At 49.3% G+C, this 22,172-nt stretch overlaps 1 protein-coding gene across 1 annotated transcript in view; it reads right to left on the bottom strand.

Annotated features, from left to right (window-relative positions):
- Positions 1–387: 387 nt before the first annotated feature.
- Positions 388–22,172, bottom strand: part of eif2b2 (eukaryotic translation initiation factor 2B, subunit 2 beta) — a 25,814-nt gene continuing 4,029 nt past the window's right edge. Inside the window, exons 2-7 of the mRNA XM_068039822.1 lie at positions 15,796–15,954; positions 15,353–15,516; positions 14,998–15,093; positions 14,670–14,807; positions 5,841–5,907; positions 388–569 (exon numbers count right to left, since the gene is read on the bottom strand). Coding sequence (XP_067895923.1) covers positions 412–569; positions 5,841–5,907; positions 14,670–14,807; positions 14,998–15,093; positions 15,353–15,516; positions 15,796–15,954 — 782 coding nt within the window. The 3' untranslated portion in view covers positions 388–411. The remainder of the gene's footprint in view (positions 570–5,840; positions 5,908–14,669; positions 14,808–14,997; positions 15,094–15,352; positions 15,517–15,795; positions 15,955–22,172) is intronic.

Below are 22,172 nucleotides of genomic sequence, written 5' to 3'. Positions count from 1 at the left end.
CCACTAGTCACTGCCTGCCACCCAGAAAAAGACCCATTTATTCTTATTCTCTATCTATGCCAGTAGATTATCCCCAGTCCCATGTGCTTTAATTTTGCACAGTAACCTCTTATACGGGACCTTATCAAAAGCTTTCTGAAAATCCAAATACACCACATCCACTGGTTCTCCCTTATCTATTCTACTAGTTACATCCTCAAAAAAGTCCAGTAGATTTGTTAAGCTTCATTTCCCTTTCGTAAACCTATGCTGACTTTGCCCAATCCCATTTAATAATACCTGCTCAGTTACTAAATTTGTGCGGTGGGAGTATGTGTGTACACTGGACACTAGCCGACATGAAAGAGATGTGCAGTGCCCAGTCTCTGATGGAATGGAGGCTATGAGTTTCTTTTACTGAGTTTTATTAAATTATATGTGATGATCGTCAGGGTTGTAGAGGTCACGCATCAGCTGGTAGATGTAGGAAGGGGCGTTTCCCCCAATGTTGGAGATAAACAGGGTGATCAGCTCTGGGGGAACGTAATCGAACACAGGGCAGTGAGCACTCACTTTGCATAGAATCTCACCTGCAAGAAACAAACAGCAGTTAGACCATCACCTGTGTGGTGATCCAGGCCGGGGAGGGTGGATGGGAGAATAGACAGACAGAGACACACTCGAAGGGGGAACAGAAAGAAAGACTCAAGTGGGTGGGGAAAAGGAGGAGAGACAGGATCACACCTAAGATTACGAAAACCTCTTTCCTAGATACACTGTGTGTAATACACGTCAGTAGATGACGTAGCTTCTCCCCAGTATTTTCAACCTTTTTACGGCCGAGGTCACCCTCCCATGTTCTTAAAGTCCGAGGACCCCTGTTAGTACTTCAATACCAAAGCCATACGTGGCAGCGAAAGCTTGCGACTCCAATCATCCACATCAGTAATAGTGGAGGGCATGAGAGAAATGGAGAAATAAACAGGGCCCAGAGCTCATCGCCATAAACCCTTTAACAAAGGCAGTTACCCCCATCTTCAAAAATAGCCAGCGGTATACAAACACACAGAACATGAGTAACCAGACTCAACCATGTCCATGAATAAAAAGCTTCAAGACTGAGGTACAGAGAGGCGGCAGCATATTTATTTAGAGATACAGCACTGAAACAGGCCCTTCAGCCCACCGAGTCTGTGCCGACCATCAACCACTCATTTATACTAATCCTGCATTAATCCCATATTCCTACCACATCCCCACCTTCCCTCAATTCCCCTACCTATACTAGGGACAATTTACCGATCAACCTGCAAGTCTTTGGCTGTGGGAGGAAACCAGAGCACCCGGGTCGCTGAAGCTGTGAGGCTGCGGTGCCAGGGTAATATAACTACACTAGTAACCCAGAGCCCCAAGCTAATGGTAGAATTTGAATTCAATTAAATCTGGAATTAAAAATTAATCTAATGGTGACCATGCATCCATTGTTAATTGTTGTAAAAGCCCATCTCATTCACTAATGTCCTTACCTGGTCTTGCCTACGTATGACTCCAGACCCATAGCAATGTGGTTGACTCTTAATTGCCCTCTGAAATGGACTAGCAAGCCACTCAATTGTATCAAACTGCTACAAAGTCTAAGAAAAGCAATGAAACTGGACGGACCACCCGGCATCAACAACCCAGTCCTGTTGAGCCTGCAAACTCCTCCTTACTACATCTGGGGGCTTGTGTCAAAATTGGGAGAGCTGTCCCACAGACTAGTCAAGCAGCAGCCTGACGGTCATACTCATGGAATCTAACTTGCAGACAATATCCCAGACACCACCACCCCTGGCTATGTCCTGTCCCACAGGCAGGACAGTCCCACCAGGGGTGGTGGCACCCTCTTCTGCCACCCAGACACACTGTGGCAGTCTGTGGTGCCATCTGTCAGCGAGGGGAAACCCCAGTGAAGGTCTCTCTACGCGAGAGTCTTCCCCCTTTACATCGGGGACCTGGGGTGGAGGGTGCTGCACACAACAAGCCTGTGCAATACTTTTAAGCAGGTTCGCGGACTCCTAAGCCGCCTGTAATTTCTGCGGCCTGGACGAATCCACGTTCCACGTATATAGAGTTTGAGGTTGCAGCCCCTGCTTAAATATTTAAAGATGTATCTGTCCATGGAGAGTATTGGTAGGAATCCTTGTGGAGACAAGTCCCGTTTTCACATTGAGCGTACCCACTTTTGTGTTGTGTGGCACTACTGCCTGTGTTAAAAGGGATAGATTTGAAACAGATTTAGCAACTCAAAACTGGGCATCCATGAGGCGCTGTGGGACATCATCAGCAGTGGATTTGTATGCAACCACACTCTGTAACCTCATGGCCCGGCATATCCCTCACTCTACCATTACCATCAAGCCGGGGGACCAACCCTAGTTCAACGAAGAGTGCAGGAGGGCATGCCAGGAGCAGCACCAGGCATATTGAAAAATGAGGTGTCAACCTGATGAAGCGACAACACAGACTACTTGCATGTAATCCCACAACAACAGATCAGATCAAAGCTCTGCAATCCTGCCACATCCAGTGGTGAATGGTGGTGGCCAATTAAACAACTAATAGGAGGAGGCAGCTCCACAAATATCCCCATCCTCAACAATGGGGGAGCCCTCACATCAGTGCAAAAGACAAGGCTGAAGCATTTGTATCCATCTTCAGCCAGAAGTGCCAAGTGGATGATCTATCTCTGCCTCCTCCTGAGCTCCCCAGCATCACAGATGCCAGTCTTCAAACAATCTGATTCACTCCATGTGATATCAAGAAATGGCTGCAGGCACTGGATACTGCAAAGGCTATGGGTCTCCTGCTGGTTCTTAGCTCCACCCAAACAGATTCCACATTTTGTTCTTCCGATCTGAGATCCTTTCTTACTAATGTACTAATCGCATCCCATATTATCAGTGCAACACCACCTCCTTTTGCCTGTTGTCATGTAGACCCCACCCCCCAAACCTGCCAAGAATGAGGCATATTAATTTTGTCATATGAACATTGATTTTAAACTGTTGCTGGAGCGAGGAAATGACTTATTAAACAGATCAGCCGGGGCTGGAAAAAACATTTGCATACTAATAGGCAGTACTTGAGGGGACAAAGGGGCAATTCCCTGCTCCAATTTAACCCACAATGGACTTTCAGCGCCAGGTATTGTGTGCAAGAGGAGACATTCCAGGGTCAGCTAAGACCAGAGAATCCACAAACACATGTGGTCAGACCAGCTAGTCACATGACTAACCTGCTTGGCAACCTGGGTTTTTCTGAATTGTACAAAGAGTTTGAACTAAAAAGACTGTTTGCTCCTGCAGTGAGAAGACCTCTCCGATCTGCTCCCATCTCTTTCTCACAAGCTTCAGGACCCACTGAGGACACATGAACCTCAAGAGAGAAAAGTCTCCTACATCGAACAAGGTGTAAGAAGAATACTGGGCCCCAACAAAAAGCAAGATCTACCTACAATCAAGGACTCTACAGCGAGCTTGAAGAACAGTAACCAAAACCATCTTCAGATATTGCCTCAAACTTTTCCACTTTATTTCTTCTGCACTTTTCTGCCTCTATCTGCATGTGTGTATCGCGTATGCATGCTAGCGTAGGCGCTAACCGAATTAAGAGTTTAAGTTTAATAAAGTTCAAGCTTTTCTCCTTAAACCTAAGAAAACCTGTTTGGCAAGTTTCTTTGCCTTATAATTGGAAGTTAGTGAACAAGGATTCACTAAGGGGATGAGATAAAAAAAAAACCAGCATGTTTAAAATAAAACCATGTTATGATAAGACCAGGTGAAGGCTGAGAGGGAACTCTAGACCCCTTTCTCACCTGGTCATAACATTGTCCTTCTTAAATGTCGAATATCCTTGAATATTCGGTTCCCAGTCTTGGTCACCCTATAGCCACATTTCCATAATGGCAATTAGATCATATCCATGATCTTTTTGTGTCTTTAAATCATCGATCTTGTTGCAAATGCTGCGTGCATTCAGGTAAAGTGCCCTTAACCTTGTCTTTTTGACATTCTTTTGTATTCTAAACCTTGTTGATGTTCGCATGTTTTGCCTGCCTTCTAATTTCACTTGCTACGTTTCTACTTCCTGTTACTGGCTTTACTTCCTTCCAATTTCCCCGACAAGTTAGTTTACAACCCCCACCCCCCCACCCCCAAAACAGCACCACAGCGGGGATATTAGTCCCGGTCGTGTGAAGGTGCAACTCGTCCATCTTGTACAGATCCCAACGCCTCAGAAATCTGATGCCCTCCCTCCGACACCAATTCTCCAGCCACATGTTCAATCGATCAATCCTCCTATTCCTATGCTCACTAGCACGTGACACGGAGTTTTTTTAAAATTCATTCATGGGATGTCGGCATTGCTGGCAAGGCCAGCAGTTATTGCCCATCCCTAATTGCCCTTGAGAAGGTGATGGTAAGCTGCCTTCTTGAACCGCTGCAGTCCATGTGGGGTAGGTACACCTACAGTGCTGTTAGGAAGGGAGTTCCAGGATTTTGACCCAGCGACAGTGAAGAAACGGCGATATAGTTCCAAGTCAGGATGGTGTGTGACTTGGAGAGGAACTTGTAGGTGATGGTGTTCCCATGCATTTGCTGCCCTTGTCCTTCTGGTTGGTAAAGGTCGCAGGCTTGGAAGGTGCTGTCTAAGGAGCGTTGCTGCAGTGCATCTTGTAGATGGTACACACTGCTGCCACTGTGCATCAGTGGTGGAGGGAGTGAATGTTTGTAGATGGGGTGCCAATCAAGCAGGCTGCTTAGTCCTGGATGATGTCGAGTTTCTTGAGTGTTGTTGGAGCTGCACTCATCCAGGCAAGTGGAGAGTATTCCATCACACTCCTGACTTGTGCCTTACAGATGGTGGACAGGCTTTGGGAAGTCAGGAGGAGAGTTACTCACCACATGATACCTAGCCTCTGACCTGCTCTTATAGCCATGGTATTTATATGGCTACTCCAGTTCAGGTTCTGGTCAATGGTAGCCCCGAGGATGCTGATAGTGAGAGATTCAGCAGGAGTAATCCTGAGATTACTGCTCTCAAGGTCCTGCTTATTAATTTCCTTCCTGACTCCCTAAAATCTTTCAGGACCTCATCCCTCTTCCTACCTATGTCATTGGTACTAATGTGGGTGGCGCAGTGGTTACCACTGCAGCCTCACAGCTCCAGCGGCCCAGGTTCAATTCTGGGTACTGCCTGTGTGGAGTTTGCAAGCTCTCCCTGTGACCGCGTGGGTTTCCGCCGGGTGCTCCAGTTTCCTCCCACAGCCAAAGACTTACAAGTCGATAGGTAAATTGGCCATTGTAAATTGCCCCTAGTGTAGATAGGTGGTAGGAGAATTGAGGGAAGGTGGGGATGTGGTAGGGAATATGGGATTAATGGAGGATTAGTATAAATGGGTGGTTGTTGGTCAGCACAGACTCGGTGGGCCAAAAGGCCTGATTCAGTGCTGTATCTCTAAATAAAATATATCAGAGTGAGGTTTGAATTACAGGGCAGGATGCTCCTCTGCTTCTCAAGGAAATACAGCAGCACCTGCTGAAATCAGGAACCCAGGAAGTTGCTGCACTACCAAAAGCAATCTGATCATCACCTGTCCAAGGATATGGTCTCTGAGGTACCTGGTTAACGACGGTGTCAGCTAAGGTGGAGTGTTGCAGAAGATCTTCATTTCAGACCACGTGACTGCAGTATAGAGGAACTGATCCCTGGTCACAGACCAGGCATCACCAGCACACTGGTGTGAATGGATTTACAGCTCCCACAGGTGACCAGCTGTCTTCTGCTGCCTTATCCAAACTCTGAGCAGGGACACCTACCTTCCGTGAAAGGCAGCACCTCCTGTGGCGAAACAAACTTGTTAAACGTGTTTTCTTCATTGGGGAACTGCAAACAAAAAAACAGATTGAGAAACGCACATTAAGCAGCAAACAAGCCAGGTTCTCGGCCATACTGCATCACAGCAGGAGCAGACGATTGGGAGATCAGACTCACTGGTTACACTAATCAGTAAGAATTCAAGAACTTGAGCAGTTTAGAATTGTGGATTTGGAGGAGGATTGGATTCATCTGGACCAGGAGCAAAAAAATAAAAAGAGTTCAATCATCACCATCTGATATAAAGTAAAGCTTCCTCCACACTTTCTCCTAGGCAGGTACAGCACAGCTTAGATAGACAGTAAAGCTCCCTCTACACTGTCCCCATCAAACTCTCCCAGGACAGGTACAGCATTGGATTGGCTGGGCAACTTGTGGAGCACTTCCCGTGTGCAATCAGAGGGAGCAGCTGCACCTGTGCTGCTGCAACAGCAAATGGAGAGGAGACTGGAGACTGACGACTGCAGAGTGGAGAGACAGGACAACTGCCATCAAGAGGAGGTAGAAAGGCTGCAATTCTTTTTGGAGAGGTGGGTGTTAGAGCACCTGAAAGACACTGTTTGGACTGTTTGGGGGGAGGGAGAAGAGGCCAGAAGACTCAGGGTGGGGCTGCCAAAACCTGTAGGGGGGCCCTGTATTTGTATTGGTGCTGATTTCCATCCTGCACACAGGGAACTCCCTCCCCACCCCAACTGCCTGCTCGGGACAGCTGGAGTTGCCTGGGTGAAGACACTCTGAAAAATCTGAGGAGGAGGAGTACCGGGCAGCTCTAGCCGTCCCGGGTGAAGAAGACAATTGGAAGTTTTGGTCCAACTGTATTAAGGTGCTCCAAGGAGCAGTTGAAGCAAACATCTCTCGCAGCCTTTCTCTCCCTTCCTCCACTCAGTCACCTATCCGGGATGTATACAGGATGGTTTCCAGGACCAATACCTTGAGGAACGAACTAGAGAACATCCGAGACTGGGTATTGTGTAATGAGAGAGGAATAATTGACAATCTAGTTGTGCGAAACCCCTTGAGGATGAGCAACCATAATATGATGAAGAATTCTTCATCAAGATGGAGAGTGACGTAGTTGATTCTGAGACAAGGGTCCTGAATCTTAGTAAAGGAAACTACGAAGGTATGAGACGCGAGTTGGCCACGATGGATTGGGAAACATTACTTAAAGGGATGACGGTGGATAGACAATGGCAAACATTTAAAGAGCGCATGGATGAACTGCAACAATTGTTTATTCCTGTCTGGCGCAAAAGTAAAATGGGAAAGGTAGCCAAACCATGGCTTACAAGGGAAATTAGAGATAGCATTAGATCCAAAGAAGAGGCATATAAATTCACCAGAAAAAAAACAACAGACTTGAGGATTGAGAGCAGTTTAGAATTCAGCTGAGGACCAAGGGATTGACTAAGAAGGGGAAAATAGAGTACGAGAGCAAGCTTGCGGGGAACATAAAAACTGACTGTAAACGTTTCTATCGGTATGTGAAGAGAAAAAGTTTGGTGAAGACAAATGTAGGTCCCTTACAGTCAGAAACAGGGGAACTTATTATGGGGAATAAAGAAACGGCTGACCAACTAAATGCATACTTTGGTTCTGTCTTCACAAAGGAGGAAACAAATATCATACCAGAAATGTTGGGGAACGCAGGGTTTAGTGAGAGGGAGGAACTGAAAGAAATCAGTATTAGTAGAGAAATGGTGTTGGGAAAATTGATGGGATTGAAGGCCAATAAATTCCCAAAGCCTAATGATATGCATCCCAGAGTACTTAAGGAAGTGGCCCTAGAAATAGTGGATGCATTGGTGGTCATCTTCCAAGATTCTATAGACTCTGGAACAGTTCCTACAGATTGGAGGGTAGCTAATGTAACCCCACTATTTAAAAAGGGAGGTAGAGAGAAAACAGGGAATTATAGACCAGTCAGCCTGACGTCGGTAGTGGGGAAAATTCTAGAGTCCATTATCAAAGATTTTATAGCAGAGCACTTGGAGAACAGTGGTAGAATCAGACAGAGTCAGCATGGATTTACAAAAGGGAAATCATGCTTGACAAATCTACTAGAATTCTTCGAGGATGTAACTAGTAGAGTTGATGAGGGGGAGCCAGTGGATATGGTTTATTTGAACTTTCAGAAGGCTTTCGACAAAGTCCCACAGAAGACATTAGCGTGTAAAATTAAAGCGCATGGGATTGGGGGTAGTGTATTGCGATGGATAGAAAATTGGTTGGCTGACAGGAAACAAAGAATAAATGGGTCTTTTTCCGAATGGCAGGCAGTGACTAATGGGGTACTGCAGGGATCGGTGCTCGGAGTCCAGCTATTCACATATATTAATGATTTAGATGAGGGAACTAAATGTAATATCTCCAAATTTTCAGATGACACAAAACTGGGTGGGAGGGTGAGTTGTGAGGAGGATGCAGGGAGGCTTCAGGGTGATTTGGACAAGTTGAGTGAGTGGGCTAATGCATGGCAGATGCAGTATAATGTGGATAAATGTGAGGTTATCCACTTTGGTAGCAAAAACAGGAAGGCAGATTATCTGAACGGCTATAAACTGAGAGAGGGGATTTTGCATTGAGACCTGGGTGTTCTCGTACACCAGTCGCTGAAGGTAAGCATGCAGGTGCAACAGGCAGTAAAAAAGGCAGATGGTATATTGGCCTTCATCGCGAGAGGATTCGTGTACAGAAGCAGGGATATCTTGCTGCAAGATGGGGGGCGGCCTACCGTGTCTTCTGGATATCGGACGGGTGTGGTGCCATGCCTGCAAGCGGGTGGGGCCTGTTCGAAAGAGCTGCCCCAACCTCCGGGCAGCCAACTCCACCTCGGCGGCCCAGGGTGGCGCTGCTGCACCTCCCCCTACTCCTGCAACAGCCACCACTCAGGCAGTTCCGGAGGCTGTGGTTTTCACAGCCTGGCTGATCCAGGGCAGCCCACCTGCCCCGCAGCTGAGCTCGGAACCAAGAAATCTGGGCAAGGGGGGATGCAGAGAGAGAAGAGGCCTCTACTCAGATGGAGGTCTCTGAGCCTCCGCGCTCCTCCCACAATAAGAGACGCGCCTCTCTTCTGAGGAGGGCCCATTTCCTGGCGAATGTCCTCGGGCTTCCCCAGCCACCAGCCCCAGGGGGGCCGAAAGCCCTGGACGGGAACCCTCTATCCCTCAGAATGGAGGAGGGAGAGATGCCCCTGCAGCTTTGGGAACTCCCGAGGAGGGGGGACCCGCCCATGATGGGAGAGCCTGTGGACCCCCCCATGATGGGAGAGCCTGTGGACCCCACGGGAGAAATCATTCCTTTGGCCGATGGGTCAGGTGTCCTGGATGGGGGCGAGACCTGTGAGAATCTTCCCTCCCAACAGCCTGATGCTACTGCCCAGGATGTACCTGACTCAGAGGCCAATCTGTGTAATACCCCATCTGCTGGGTCTGTGGGCGCTGGCGGGGCGAGAGATGGCCTCCTCTCTCCGCCCTCTGGTCCCGGCTGGATTTCCAGAGTCGGGAACTTACGACTCCCCGGGCTGCTCATTGGCCTGGGGACGGAGGTGGAGGGGGGTCCTGAACCGGATTGAGAGGCTGGCGGCTGCTGATCTCTGCTTGTTCCAGGTCCCGTTTACCGGGTGGTGGCACCCCTCCACCGCCTTTGTTCGGCGGAGAATTTCATCTGTTGACTTTTTTTTAATTAAAATAAAACCACCCATAGGCTCCAGTTCCATAGAGGAACTTAGAGCGGACTCCTCCTCCATCGATCCTGGGGGTGAGACCATGACAGAGGCAGGACTAGCTGGCACTGCTGGGACGTCCGCCCCACAGCGTGTGGTGTGTCTGTCGGCTGCTGGCAGTGGCGACCTGGAAGAGGATGGGGATTCGGCATTGGGCACGGAGGACGACCTTGAATCCATCGCCAGTGAGGCAGGCGGTGGACTCCCTCGTGCCTCCCACCGAGTCCCCTCTCAGCCCCACGGCGGAACTCCGGGAATTCCTCACAGCATGCAGTCCGTCTGTGCCGCCCTCAAGAAAACAGGGAAGGGCACAGGCGTGAAACTGGTTGAGAGGCGCCAATTTAATGCGTTCCTCAATGGGTTGCTGGGGGAGTGGAGGGCCAGGTCTACTTCCACTCCCTCCTCACAGTGAGGTGTTGGTGACTGTTTTCTAAGTACCTTTGACATGAAGATAACCATAGCCAGCCTCAACATCAACGGCAGCAGGGGGTCTTACCACAGATTTCACAATCTCTGACCTCAGGGAGGGGAGATACGCGGTGAGCTTTCTGCAGGAAACCCACACCGTTCCGGGAGACAAAGCCACCTGGCTACTGGATTGGCAGGGTGGGGTCTACGTGAGTCACCTCACCCCTATTTCTAGTGGGGTGGCTATCTTGCTGGCCCCAACTTCAGCTGGAGATCTTGGGGGTCAAAGAGCTAGGGCCGGGCCACTTGCTCCACCTCGCCGTTTGCCTGGGTAGCGTGCCACTCCACTTTGTGAACGTATACGCGCCCAGGCCCGGCACATTGCAAGCACGCTTCTATAAAGAAGTGTTCGCTCTCTTGAGCTCTATCGATAGCGGCGAGTGTATCATCCTCGGGGGGGGGGGGGGGATTTTAACTGTACCCTCGAGGTGGGGGATCGCTCCGGTCCCCAGCGAGGCCAAACCTCGGTGGAGAAGTTCAGCGAACTGATTAGCTCCCTCAACTTGGTGGATGTCTGGAGGAATCTCCATCCCATCTCCAGCGCCTTCACGTGGAGGTCTGGAGGAGAAGGGTCCCGAATCGACCGCCTCTACATTTCGCAGACGTACGTCTCCAGTGTCTCAGCGGCCTCCATGCAGCTGGTGCCGTGCTCGGACCGCTACCTGGTGTGGGCGGAGTTCACTCCACTCCGCAGGCTGACAGGTTCCGCGTACTGGCACTTGAACAACCGTCTGCTGGAAGACAAGCGATTCCGGGACTCATTCTGTCGATTCTGGACCAACTAGAGAAGGAAGCAGGGGGACTTCCCCTCCTTGACGCTATGGTGGGATGTGGGCAAGACTCACATCCATGTCTTGTGTCAGGATTACGCGAAGGGGTCGACCAAGAGGCGGAAGCCGAGATCGGGTGCCTAGAGAGGGAGGTGCTCGACTTGGAGTCCCGCCTCGGTCATGCCGTCGTGGACCCGGCCCTGTGGCAGGCATATAAAGAGAAGAAGGGCGCGCTGAGGGACCTGCAGCTCATAGGGTCCCGAAGCACGTACGTGAGGTCGCGGATCCAGATCCTGGAAGATTTGGACCGCGCCTCACCCTTCTTCTACTCGTTGGAAAAATAGCGGGGGGTCCGGAAGCAGCTCGTTGAGCAGCTGGCCGACGATGGATCCTCCATCACGGATCCGGAGGGAATGAGCCTCCTGGTCCATTCAGTGCGTTGTTCTCTCCGAATCCGTCCAGCGAGGACGCGCGCAGAGTTTTGTGGGAGGACCTGCCGAAGGTCAGCCCGGAGGGCGCTGAAGGATTGACGGCTCCGCTCACATTGGCGGAGCTGACTGGCGCCCTCCACCAGCTCTCAAGGGGCAAATTCCTGGGGCTGGACGGGCTGACCGCAAAGTTCCTCAGGGTGTTCTGGGACGTCCTGGGGGACGATTACGCGCAGGTCCTGGGGGAAAGCCTGGCGACCAGGGAGATACCCCTCTCATGGCGCAGGGCGGCCATCGTCCTGCTGCCAAAGAGGAGTGATCGCCGCTTGCTTAAGAACTGACGTCCGGTCTCCCTCCTCAGCACGGATTATAAGATCTTTGCCCGGGCTATGTCTACCTGCCTGGGCTCCGTGCTGGCCCACATGATCCACCCCAACCAGTCCTACACGGTCCCGGGCCGGTCCATCCAGGACAACATCCACCTGGTCCGGGACCTGATCCATCTTTCCCAGAGGACTGGTCAGTCGGTCGCCTTTCTCTCCCTCGATCAGGAGAAGGCGTTCAACAGGGTGGATCACAAATACCTTTTCGGGACTCTGCGCACATTTGGACCTGGGCCAGAGCGCATCATCCGGGAGAACGCTCGACATACAGGTATCTCTGCAGGGTCCGAAGGCGGACAGTTGCAGCCTGGATGTGGACGCATACCAGCGACTGGCCGCCCTCCTCAATTGCGAGACTCGGGACCGCGGCAGAGACCAAGTGTTTGCTCTTGCCCCATAAGAAATCGACGAACTTCTTCTGGATCTTGGTGGCAAATGCAGGGGGCACCACAGAGTGTCTGGTCAAAGTTAATGGGTCCTTGACGGCACCCCTTCGCTTTGGGAGAGGAGTGCATCAGGGATTCCCCACGTCCAGCAAATTGTATTCCATCTGCGTGGAGCCGTTCCTGTGCCTGCTTCGCAGGAGGTTGACAGGTTTGGCTCTGTGCGGACTGGCTATGCGGGTCGTCCTCTCAGCTTACGTCGATGACGTGCTGCTCAGTTACAGATACCGTTGACTTGTGGAGGATGCGCGAGTGCCAACAGACCTTTTCTGCTGCGCCCTCCGCAAGGATCAACTGGGAGAAATGTTCCGGACTCCTGGTGGGTCAGTGGCGGGTGGACTCCCTGCCGGAGAAGTTAACACCTTTTGCGTGGAGCACCACGCATCTCCTCTATCTGGCAGGCCACCTTAGCCCCGCTGAGGAAGCCTGGCCGGCAAACTGGCAGGAGTTGGAGGCAAAAGTCACCACTCGGCTGGGGCACTGGACAGGACTGCTCAGAGTGCTTTCCTACAGGAGCCGAGCACTGGTTATAAACCAACTGGTGGCCTCCATGTTGTGGTACCGGTTGGTCACTTTGGCCCCGCCCCCTGCATTCGCCACCAAGATCCAGAAGAAATTCGTTGATTTCTTCTGGGGCAAGAGGAAACACTGGGTCTCTGCCGCAGTCCTGAGTCTCCCAATCGAGGAGGGCAGCCAGTCGCTGTTGTGCATCCGCACCCAGGCTGCGACTCTCCGCCTTCGGACCCTGCAGAGATACCTGTACGTCGAGTGTCCTCCCAGATGGTGCGCTGGCGATGTATTTTTTACGCCAGCGTCACTGCCTTCAAGACGACGCGCAGCTCCTGGCGGAGACTGTTAGCCGTGCCTCACTGAGGGAGTTGCCTGTCTTTTTATCTATTCAGAGTCTGGAACATGGTCGCCTCCAGTCAGGGCGCTCCCCCGTCGGAGGAGCGCGCCTCGGCTGTCCAGGTGGCCAGCTCTGGGGATGGACCGATGGGCAGAGGAGTAGCTGAAGCCCCCCAGGACGCCCCTCACTGCAGGTGACGAGGAGGCTCAGGAGTGCGGAGCACCTCCGGTCCCACACAACCTGAGCTGTGTCTCGGAAATGCCCTCCATGCCATTCCGAACGGCGCGGACGGGTTTCTTGTACAGGCTGCTCCTGCACAATCTCCACTTCCTCGCCCTAGTCAGCTGCTCTGACACGCCCTGGCATCTGACGGCGAGAGGAAACCCCAGTGGAGGTCACTTCACGTGAGAGTCCTCCCCCTTTACATCGGGGACCTGGGGTGGAGGCTGCGGCATGCAACAGTCCCGCACAATAGACTTTTAAGTAGGTTCATGGACTCCCGGCCGCCTGTAATTTCTGTGGCCTGGACGAGTCCGTGTTCCATGTATACATGGAATGTGCAAGGCTGCAACCCCCGAGTATTTAAAGGATGTGCTCTTCAGCTCCACACGCCTGATCTTTGGGCACCCGGTGCAGAGGGGCGTGGGCCGGGAGGAGGATCTCCTCGTCGGTCTGCTCCTGGGCCTGACCAAGGTGGTAATTCATAGTTCCAGGCTGCGGGCAGTCAGGGGATCCGTCCTCCCTGATTGCCTGCCCCTCTTCTGTGGTTACATTCGCGCCCGGGTGTCCCTGGAGGTATAAAAGCTTCCTTATAAAAAAAAACGTGTCAGAGTTCCACTTCTGGTGCAATCAGCAATCGTCGTACTCATTGAGAAGTTTTCTCCTCTTGAGTTTCTGCTCACTCACTTCCACATCAGCAAATGCAAGATATCATGAACCAGCACAGGTAGTTTTTTTAAAATGTAAATTTAAGAAACAATTTTGCTTTAAAATATATTCCTCAATATAAAGTGTAGTTTGATTAATACGACTGAAAACAGGTTTATCACAAAAAATAAGCATGTTAATCAGTATCAATCTGCCACTTGTGAGTAACCCAATTTTCAAATACTGAACATGACAATGTACAGAATCACTTGCTAGTTAAATTGGGATACTGTGGATCAGTTTCTTAGTAAATTGAAAAAAATACATTTAAAAGTTTTAAAACATTCCTATTAGCCTCCTTGCATCCAAAGAACCAGCTTAAATTTGAAAAGCCTCCATAAAAGCATGCAAACGAGTGGAATTAGCAGAAACTCTCCATGGTGTTTAATTCACACAGGGGTGGGGTGGGTTTGTGGGTGGGACTGGTTAACATTTTTAAACTATTGCAAAAGATCACAGAAACTCTATTGGCCATCTTGGTACTTTTGCTTAAAATTCCACGATCTTTTGTCTGGTTAAGCTGATTTCAGGTGCATTGTGCCAAAAAAAGTGGAATCTCTATCCACTTATCTGGTGATTTATCTCCTGGTTTATGGGATCTTGCTGTATGTAAATTGGCTGCAGTGTTTGTTACATTACAACAACTGACTGAACTTAGGGCACTTCACTGGCTGTGAACAGCTTTGGGATGTCTTGAAGACGTGACAGGTGCTACAGAAAGTTCTTTCTTTTGTTAATTTAAAGCTGAGGAGAGGTAATTCGATTGGAGATGATTACCCACCTGTGGACACAGCTTAAACATAGCGGCACAGACTATAACGGGCGTGGAGTGGTGCCTGGCTGCGAGAGCGAGAGTATGTGCCCCATTCACGGCTCGCAGTCCCCCATTAGCAAGGATGGTCTTCGTGCCAATGATCACCTGTAGAAAGAGCACAGGAATATGGCTCTAGCACACACCCTACACAGCAAGCCCACCATCCCTACCCGCCCAGCAGCTCAAGCACACGTCCATCACTCTGAAACCCTACCACGCCCACGGACCCACAGTGTCACAGGCACACCACCCGCACAGCTGTTCTTCCAACCCCATCCCTCACTGTGGCCATTACCTTGTTGACACGAGACATGACGGCGAAAATGGCAGCATCTGTAATAATGGTGGTTTCAATCCCTGCCACAGACAGAGCGACAGCCAGCTCGTGACCCTGGAACACAGAAAGCAGGGTCAGTCTGAGGTCAGTATGCGGGACAGAATCTGGAGGGGGGGGGGAGGGGTCAAAGGGGGGGGTGGGGGAGGAGAGAGACAAGGAGGGAGAGGGAAACGGGGTGGGGGGGAGGAGTGGAGGGCAAAGGGGACCCAAAGGTCAGCCTGGACAATGGGGACTGCATTCTTTAGATAAAGAACATTCTTCAGTAATTGTTTTGCCCTCCCCAGGCTCACAGCCCTGACCCGTTCTCACTGACCTGACAGTAAGGAGCACATTCAGCAACAATCACATGGAAACTGCGTTTTCGAGCTGCGTCTTTGAGAAAGGCTTCGACAGTTGGGGAGCGGCCCAGTGTCATGATCACCTCATTGGAGTGAATGTGTTCAAGGGCCTGCATCGCGATGTTATCCATCGTCCCCTCTATCAAAGAACAGGCAAGCAGTTAATACAGACCCCCAACCCTGGATGGACAGACCTCAACCCTCAAAATGGCTCCTGCACCCCACACCCCGAAAAACCGACAGCTCCTCCTGCCCCCTCAGTCAACCCTTCCTCCCTCACCGCCCCCAAACCAGTTGGCCCCTTCTCTCCTCTCCTCTCCCCCACCCCCCACCAAAACACCGGTTGGCTCCTCCCCCCCTCTCATCCTGCCCAGATGGCCCTTCCCTGCCCCATCCCCTCCCCTCCCCAAAAACCTACCAAGCTCCATCAGAAGTTCATTAATTGCTTCAATGACATTGGTTTTGAGTGGTGGAAAGGTCTCACTGAAATCCTCACTCTGACTGCCCGACGTCAGCAGCTTGTGGAGTGAATCCTGGTCTGTCTCCTCACTGCAGCCTCGAAACCTGCGGCACATCCACACAGATTAATGGCACAGGATGTAGACAGCAGCCAGAACAGGACCTGCTCCCCTCAATAAAAGACCCCACCCAGTACCCATCATACAATCAGAAAATGATGCAGCCCAGAAACCAGCCATTGAGCCCATCATGCCTGTGTTAGCTTTTTCTTTATTCAAAGAACAAATAACAGTACAGCACAGGAACAGGCCATTCGGCCCTCCAAGCCTGCGCCGATCTTGATGCCTGCCGAAACTAAAACCTTCTGCACTTCTGGGGACCGTATCCCTCTATTCCCATCCTATTCATGTATTTGTCAAGATGTCTCTTAAACGATGCTATCGTATCTGTTTCCACCACCTCCCCTGGCAACAAGTTCCAGGCACTCACCACCCTCTGTGTAAAGAACTTGCCTCGCACATCCCCTCTAAACTTTGCCCCTCGCACCTTAAACCTATATCCCCTAGTAACTGACTCTTCCACCCTGAGAAGAAGCTTCTGACTATCCACTCTGTCCATGCCGCTCATAACTTTGTAAACCTCTATCATGTCGCCCCTCCACCTCCGTCGTTCCAGTGAAAATAATCCGAGTTTTTCCAACCTCTCCTCATAGCTAATGCCCTCCAGACCAGGCAACATCCTGGTAAACCTCCTCTGTACCCTCTCCAAAGCCTCCACGTCCTTCTGGTAGTGTGGCGACCAGAATTGCATGCAATATTCTAAGTGTGGCCTAACTAAGGTTCTGTACAGCTGCAACATGACTTGCCAATTTTTATACTCTATGCCCTGACCGATGAAGGCAAGCATGCCGTATGCCTTCTTGACTACCTTATCCACCTGCGTTGCCACTTTCAGTGACCTGTGGACCTGTACGCCCAGATCTCTCTGCCTGTCAATACTCCTAAGGGTTCTGCCATTTACTGTATACTTCCCACCTGCATTAGACCTTCCAAAATGCATTATCTCACATTTGTCCGGATTAAACTCCATCTGCCATTTCTCCGCCCAAGTCTCCAACCGATCTATATCCTGTTGTATCCTCTGACAATCCTCATCATTATCCGCAACTCCACCAACCTTTGTGTCGTCCGCAAACTTACTAATCAGACCAGCTACATTTTCCTCCAAATCATTTATATATACTACAAACAGCAAAGGTCCCAGCACTGATCCCTGCGGACCACCACTAGTCACATCCCTCCATTCAGAAAAACACCCATCCACTGATACCCTCTGTCTTCTATGACCAAGCCAGTTCTGTATCCATCTTGCCAGCTCACCTTTGATCCCGTGTAACTTCACCTTTTGTACCAGTCTGCCATGAGGGACCTTGTCAAAGGCTTTACTGAAGTCCAAATAGATAATATCCACTGCCCTTCCTTCATCAATCATCTTCATCACTACCTCAAAAAACTCAATCAAATTAGTGAGACACGACCTCCCCTTCACAAAACCATGCTGTCTCTCACTGATAAGTTTGTTCGTTTCCAAATGGGAGTAAATCCTGTCCCGAATAATCCTCTCTAATAATTTCCCTACCACTGACATAAGGCTCACCGGCCTATAATTTCCTGGATTATCCTTGCTACCCTTCTTAAACAAAGGAACAACATTGGCTATTCTCCAGTCCTCTGGGACCTCACCTGTAGCCAATGAGGATGCAAAGATTTCTGTCATGGGATGTGGGTGTCGCTGGCCAGGCCAGCATTTATTGCCCATCCCTAATTGCCCTTGAGAAGGTGGTAGTGAGCTGCCTTCTTGAGCCACTGCAGTCCATTTGGGGTAGGTACACCCACAGTGCTGTTAGTAAGGGAGTTCCAGGATTTTGACCCAGCGACAGTGAAGGAACGGCGATATAGTTCCAAGTCAGGATGGTGTGTGACTTGGAGGGGAACTTGCAGGTGGTGGTGTTCCCATGCATCTGTTGCCTTTGTCTTCCTAGTTGGTAGAGGTCACGGGTTTGGAAGGTGCTGTCAAAGGAGCCTTGGTACATTGCTGCAGTGCATCTTATAGATGGTACACACTGCTGCCACTGTGCGTCGGTGGTGTAGGGAGTGAATGTTTGTCGATGGGGTGCCAGTCAAGCGGGCTGCTTTGTCCTGGATGGTGTCGAGCTTCTTGAGTGTTGTTGGAGCTGCACCCATCCAGGCAAGTGGAGAGTATTCCATCACACTCCTGACTTGTGCCTTGTAGAACTGGGGGACACATACTCTACTTTCTCACTCTTTTTTTAAAGCTATTCTTTGCTGGTTCTTAAACTTTGCCCACTCTTATGATCTTCCACTAATCTTTGCAGATTTGTACAATGTTTCTTTCAATTTGATACAATCCTTAACTTCCTTATTTAGCCACAGACGATGCATCCTCCTCAAAGACTCTTTCATTCTCACAGGGATAAATCTTTGCTGAAAGTTATTAAATATCTCCATAAAAGTCTGCCACTGCATTGCTACTTTTCACCTAGTTTCCAAGTTCACTTCAGTTAGATCTGCCTTCATACCCTTATAACTACATTTATTTAGGTTTAAAACACTAGTCTTTGACTCAGACTGCTCCCCTTCAAACTGAACGTGAAATTCTATCAGAGAGACATCTTGTCGAAGCTTTCCGTCGTGCACTCATCAGGACAATACGCAAGAATAACCAATTTAAGGAAAAAAAACAACTTTACTGCATGACAAGAGAGTGCTGATTGGTTGGCAAGTGAACTCATGCAATGCCTTGGCCAATCACAGTCTAGCTGTCTGGTTTAAATTTCAAACAAAGCTTGGCAGTTAAATGTCAGTCACCGTAAACTGGTGTATTCTCCATGGCAACGCCTCTACCAAATCAGAGTTCACTTGCCAACCAATCAGTACTCTCTTCTCAAAGTAGTTGTTTTTCCCTTACATTGGTTATTCTTGCGAATTGTCCTGATGAGTGCAAGACGAAAAGCTTCGACAACATGTCTCTATTTTCACCAATACTCAAGTTCTCTATGACCAAATGACTAAACTCTATCATGTTATGATTGTTGTTGCCTAGAGGTTCCTTTACCATGAGGTTATTGATGAATCCTGTCTCATTGCATATTACCAGGTCTAAAATAGCCTGCTCCCTGGTTGGCTCTAGAATGTACTAATCTAAGAAATTGTCCTGAATACACTCTATAAACTCATTTTCCAGGCTATCCTACACTATCCCTGTAGCCTCTGCAAGTTTATTGCTCTCAAGTCCCCATGCAATTCCCTTTTGAAATCATTGATCATCTCTGCTTCCACTGCGTAAAAAATGTCTTCTTCACATCCCCCACCACCCCCACACCACATCTCTTGCCCAAAACCTTAAATTTGAGCCTTAGTCCTTATACCAACAGCTAATGGGAACAGCTTTTCTTTGTCTACCTTATCTAAGCTGGTCATAATCTTATTGATTTCTATTGAATCTCCCCTCAATCTCCTTTGCTGCAAGGAGAACAAGCCCAGCTTTTCCAACCTAACCTTGTAACTAAAATCCCCCATCCCTTGAAGCATTCTGGTAAATCTCCTCTGCACCCTCTCAAGGACCTTCACATCCTTCCCTAAAATGTGCCCAGAACTGGATGCAGTATTCCAGTTGGGACCTAACCAGAGCTTTGTAATGGTTCAGTACAACTTCTCTGCTTTTGTACTCTATGCCTTTATTTATGAAGTCCAAGATCCCAATGCTTTGCTAATTACTCTCAAAAGTATGTGAGGGTCCTTGAGAGGGTGCAGAGGAGATTTATCAGAATGGTTCCAAGGATGGAGGATTTTAGTTACAAGGTTAGGTTGAAAAAGCGGGGATTGTTCTCCTTGTAGCAAAGGAGATTGAGGGGAGATTCAATAGAAATGTATAAGATTATGACCAGCTTAGATAGGGTAGACAAAGAAAAGATGTCCTGCCACCTTCAAAGGTCGATGCACACGAATTCCCCAGGTCCCTGTTCCTGCACACTCTTTACACCTGTGCTATTAAGTCTATATTGCTTCTCCCCATTCCTTCTGCCAAAATGCATCATATCGCACTTGTTTGTATTAAATTCCATGTGCCACTTGTCTGCCCATTCTGCTAGCCTATCTATGTTGCGTTGCAGGTGGTTCATATCATCCTCACTGTCTGCCACACCTCCAAGTTTGGTATCTTTGCAATTCTATGCTGTATTCCAAGATCCGAGTTATTTATATATATCAAAAAAAGCAGTGGTCCCAGCACTGACCCGTGGGGAACACCACTGTCTACCATCCTCCAGTCTGAAAAATAACCATTTACCATGACTCACTGTTTTCTGGCCTTACAGAACACTGACATCTACCCAATGTGGAAAATTTCCCAGGTATATCCAGTACACAAAAAGGACAAATCCAACCCTGACAATTACCACTCTATCATAAGAAAATAAGAACTAGGAGGAGTAGGTAACTCAGCCCCTCGAGATGCTCCACCATTCAATACGATTAGATTAGAATTAGAACATTACAGCGCAGTACAGGCCCTTCGGCCCTCGATGTTGCGCCAACCTGTGAAACCATCTGACCTACACTATTCCATTTTCATCCATATGTCTATCCAATGACCACTTAAATGCCCTTAAAGTTGGCGAGTCTACTACTGTTGCAGGCAGGGCGTTCCACACCCCTACTACTCTCTGCGTAAAGAAACTACCTCTGACATCTGTCCTATATCTATCACCCCTCAACTTAAAGCTATGTCCCCTCGTGTTTGCCATCACCATCCGAGGAAAAAGACTCTCACTATCCACCCTATCTAACCCTCTGATTATCTTATATGTCTCTATTAAGTCACCTCTCCTCCTCCTTCTCTCCAACGAAAACAACCTCAAGTCCCTCAGCCTTTCCTCGTAAGACCTTCCCTCCATACCAGGCAACATCCTAGTAAATCTCCTCTGCACCCTTTCCAAAGCTTCCACATCCTTCCTATAATGCGGTGACCAGAACTGCACGCAATACTCCAGGTGCGGCCTCACCAGAGTTTTGTACAGCTGCAGCATGACCTCGTGGCTCCGAAACTCGATCCCCCTACTAATAAAAGCTAACACACCATATGCCTTCTTAACAGCCCTATTAACCTGGGTAGCAACTTTCAGGGATTTATGTACCTGGACACCAAGATCTCTCTGCTCACCTACACTACCAAGAATCTTGCCATTAGCCCAGTACTCTGCATTCCTGTTACTCCTTCCAAAGTGAATCACCTCACACTTTTCCGCATTAAACTCCATTTGATCATGGCTGATCTCATCTCGGCCTCAACTCCACTTTCAACAGTAAAGTGACGGAAGGGGTCATCGACAGTGCTTTCAAGCAGCACTTACTCAGCAATAACCTGCTCACTGACACTCAGTTTGGGTTCCGCCAGGGCCACTCAGCTCCTGACATCATTATAGCCTTGGTCCAAACATGGACAAAAGCTGAACTCCAGAGGCGAGGTGAGAGTGACTGCCCTTGACATCAAGGCAGAATGTGACCGAGCAGGGTATCAAGCAGCCCAAGCAAAACTGGAGTCAACGGAATCGGGGCAAAACACTCCGCTGGTTGGAGTCATACCTAGCACAGAGGAAGATGGTTGTAGTTGTTTGAGGCCAACCAACTCAGTCCCAGGACATCACTGCAGGAATTCCTCAGGGTAGTGTCCTAGGTCCAAACATTTTCAGCTACTTCAATGACCTTCCTTCAATCATAGGGATGTAGAATCATAGAAGTAGGGATGTTCGCTGATGATTGCACAACGTTTAGCACCATTCGCGACTCCTCAAATACTGAAGCAGTCCGTGCAGAAATGCAACAAGACCTGGACAATATCCAGGCTTGGGCTGATAAGTGGCAAGTAACATTCACGCCACACAAGTGCCAGGCAATGACCATCTCCAACAAGAGAGAATACTGCACCGTAAAATCCTGGGGGTTACCATTGACCAGAAACTGAATTGGACCAGCCACATAAATACAGTGGCTACAAGAGACTTGAAATTCTGTGTCGAGTAACTCACCTCCTGACTCTCTAAAGTGTGTCCACCATCTCCAAAACACAATTCAGCAGTGATGGAGTACTCTCCACTTACCTGGATGGGTGCAGCTCCAACAACATTCAGGAAGTTCAGCACCATCCAGGACAAAGCAGCCCGCTTGATTGGCACCCCATCCACCACCTTCAACATTTACTCCCTTCACCACTGACGCACAGTGCAGCAGTGTGTACCATCTAGAAGCTGCACTGCAA

Source organism: Heterodontus francisci, chromosome 9 (assembly GCF_036365525.1).
Source record: "Heterodontus francisci isolate sHetFra1 chromosome 9, sHetFra1.hap1, whole genome shotgun sequence".
Classification (NCBI taxonomy): Eukaryota; Metazoa; Chordata; class Chondrichthyes; order Heterodontiformes; family Heterodontidae; genus Heterodontus; species Heterodontus francisci.
Note: the sequence above shows the minus strand (reverse complement) of the source record. Positions and strands in the feature narration are given on the sequence as shown.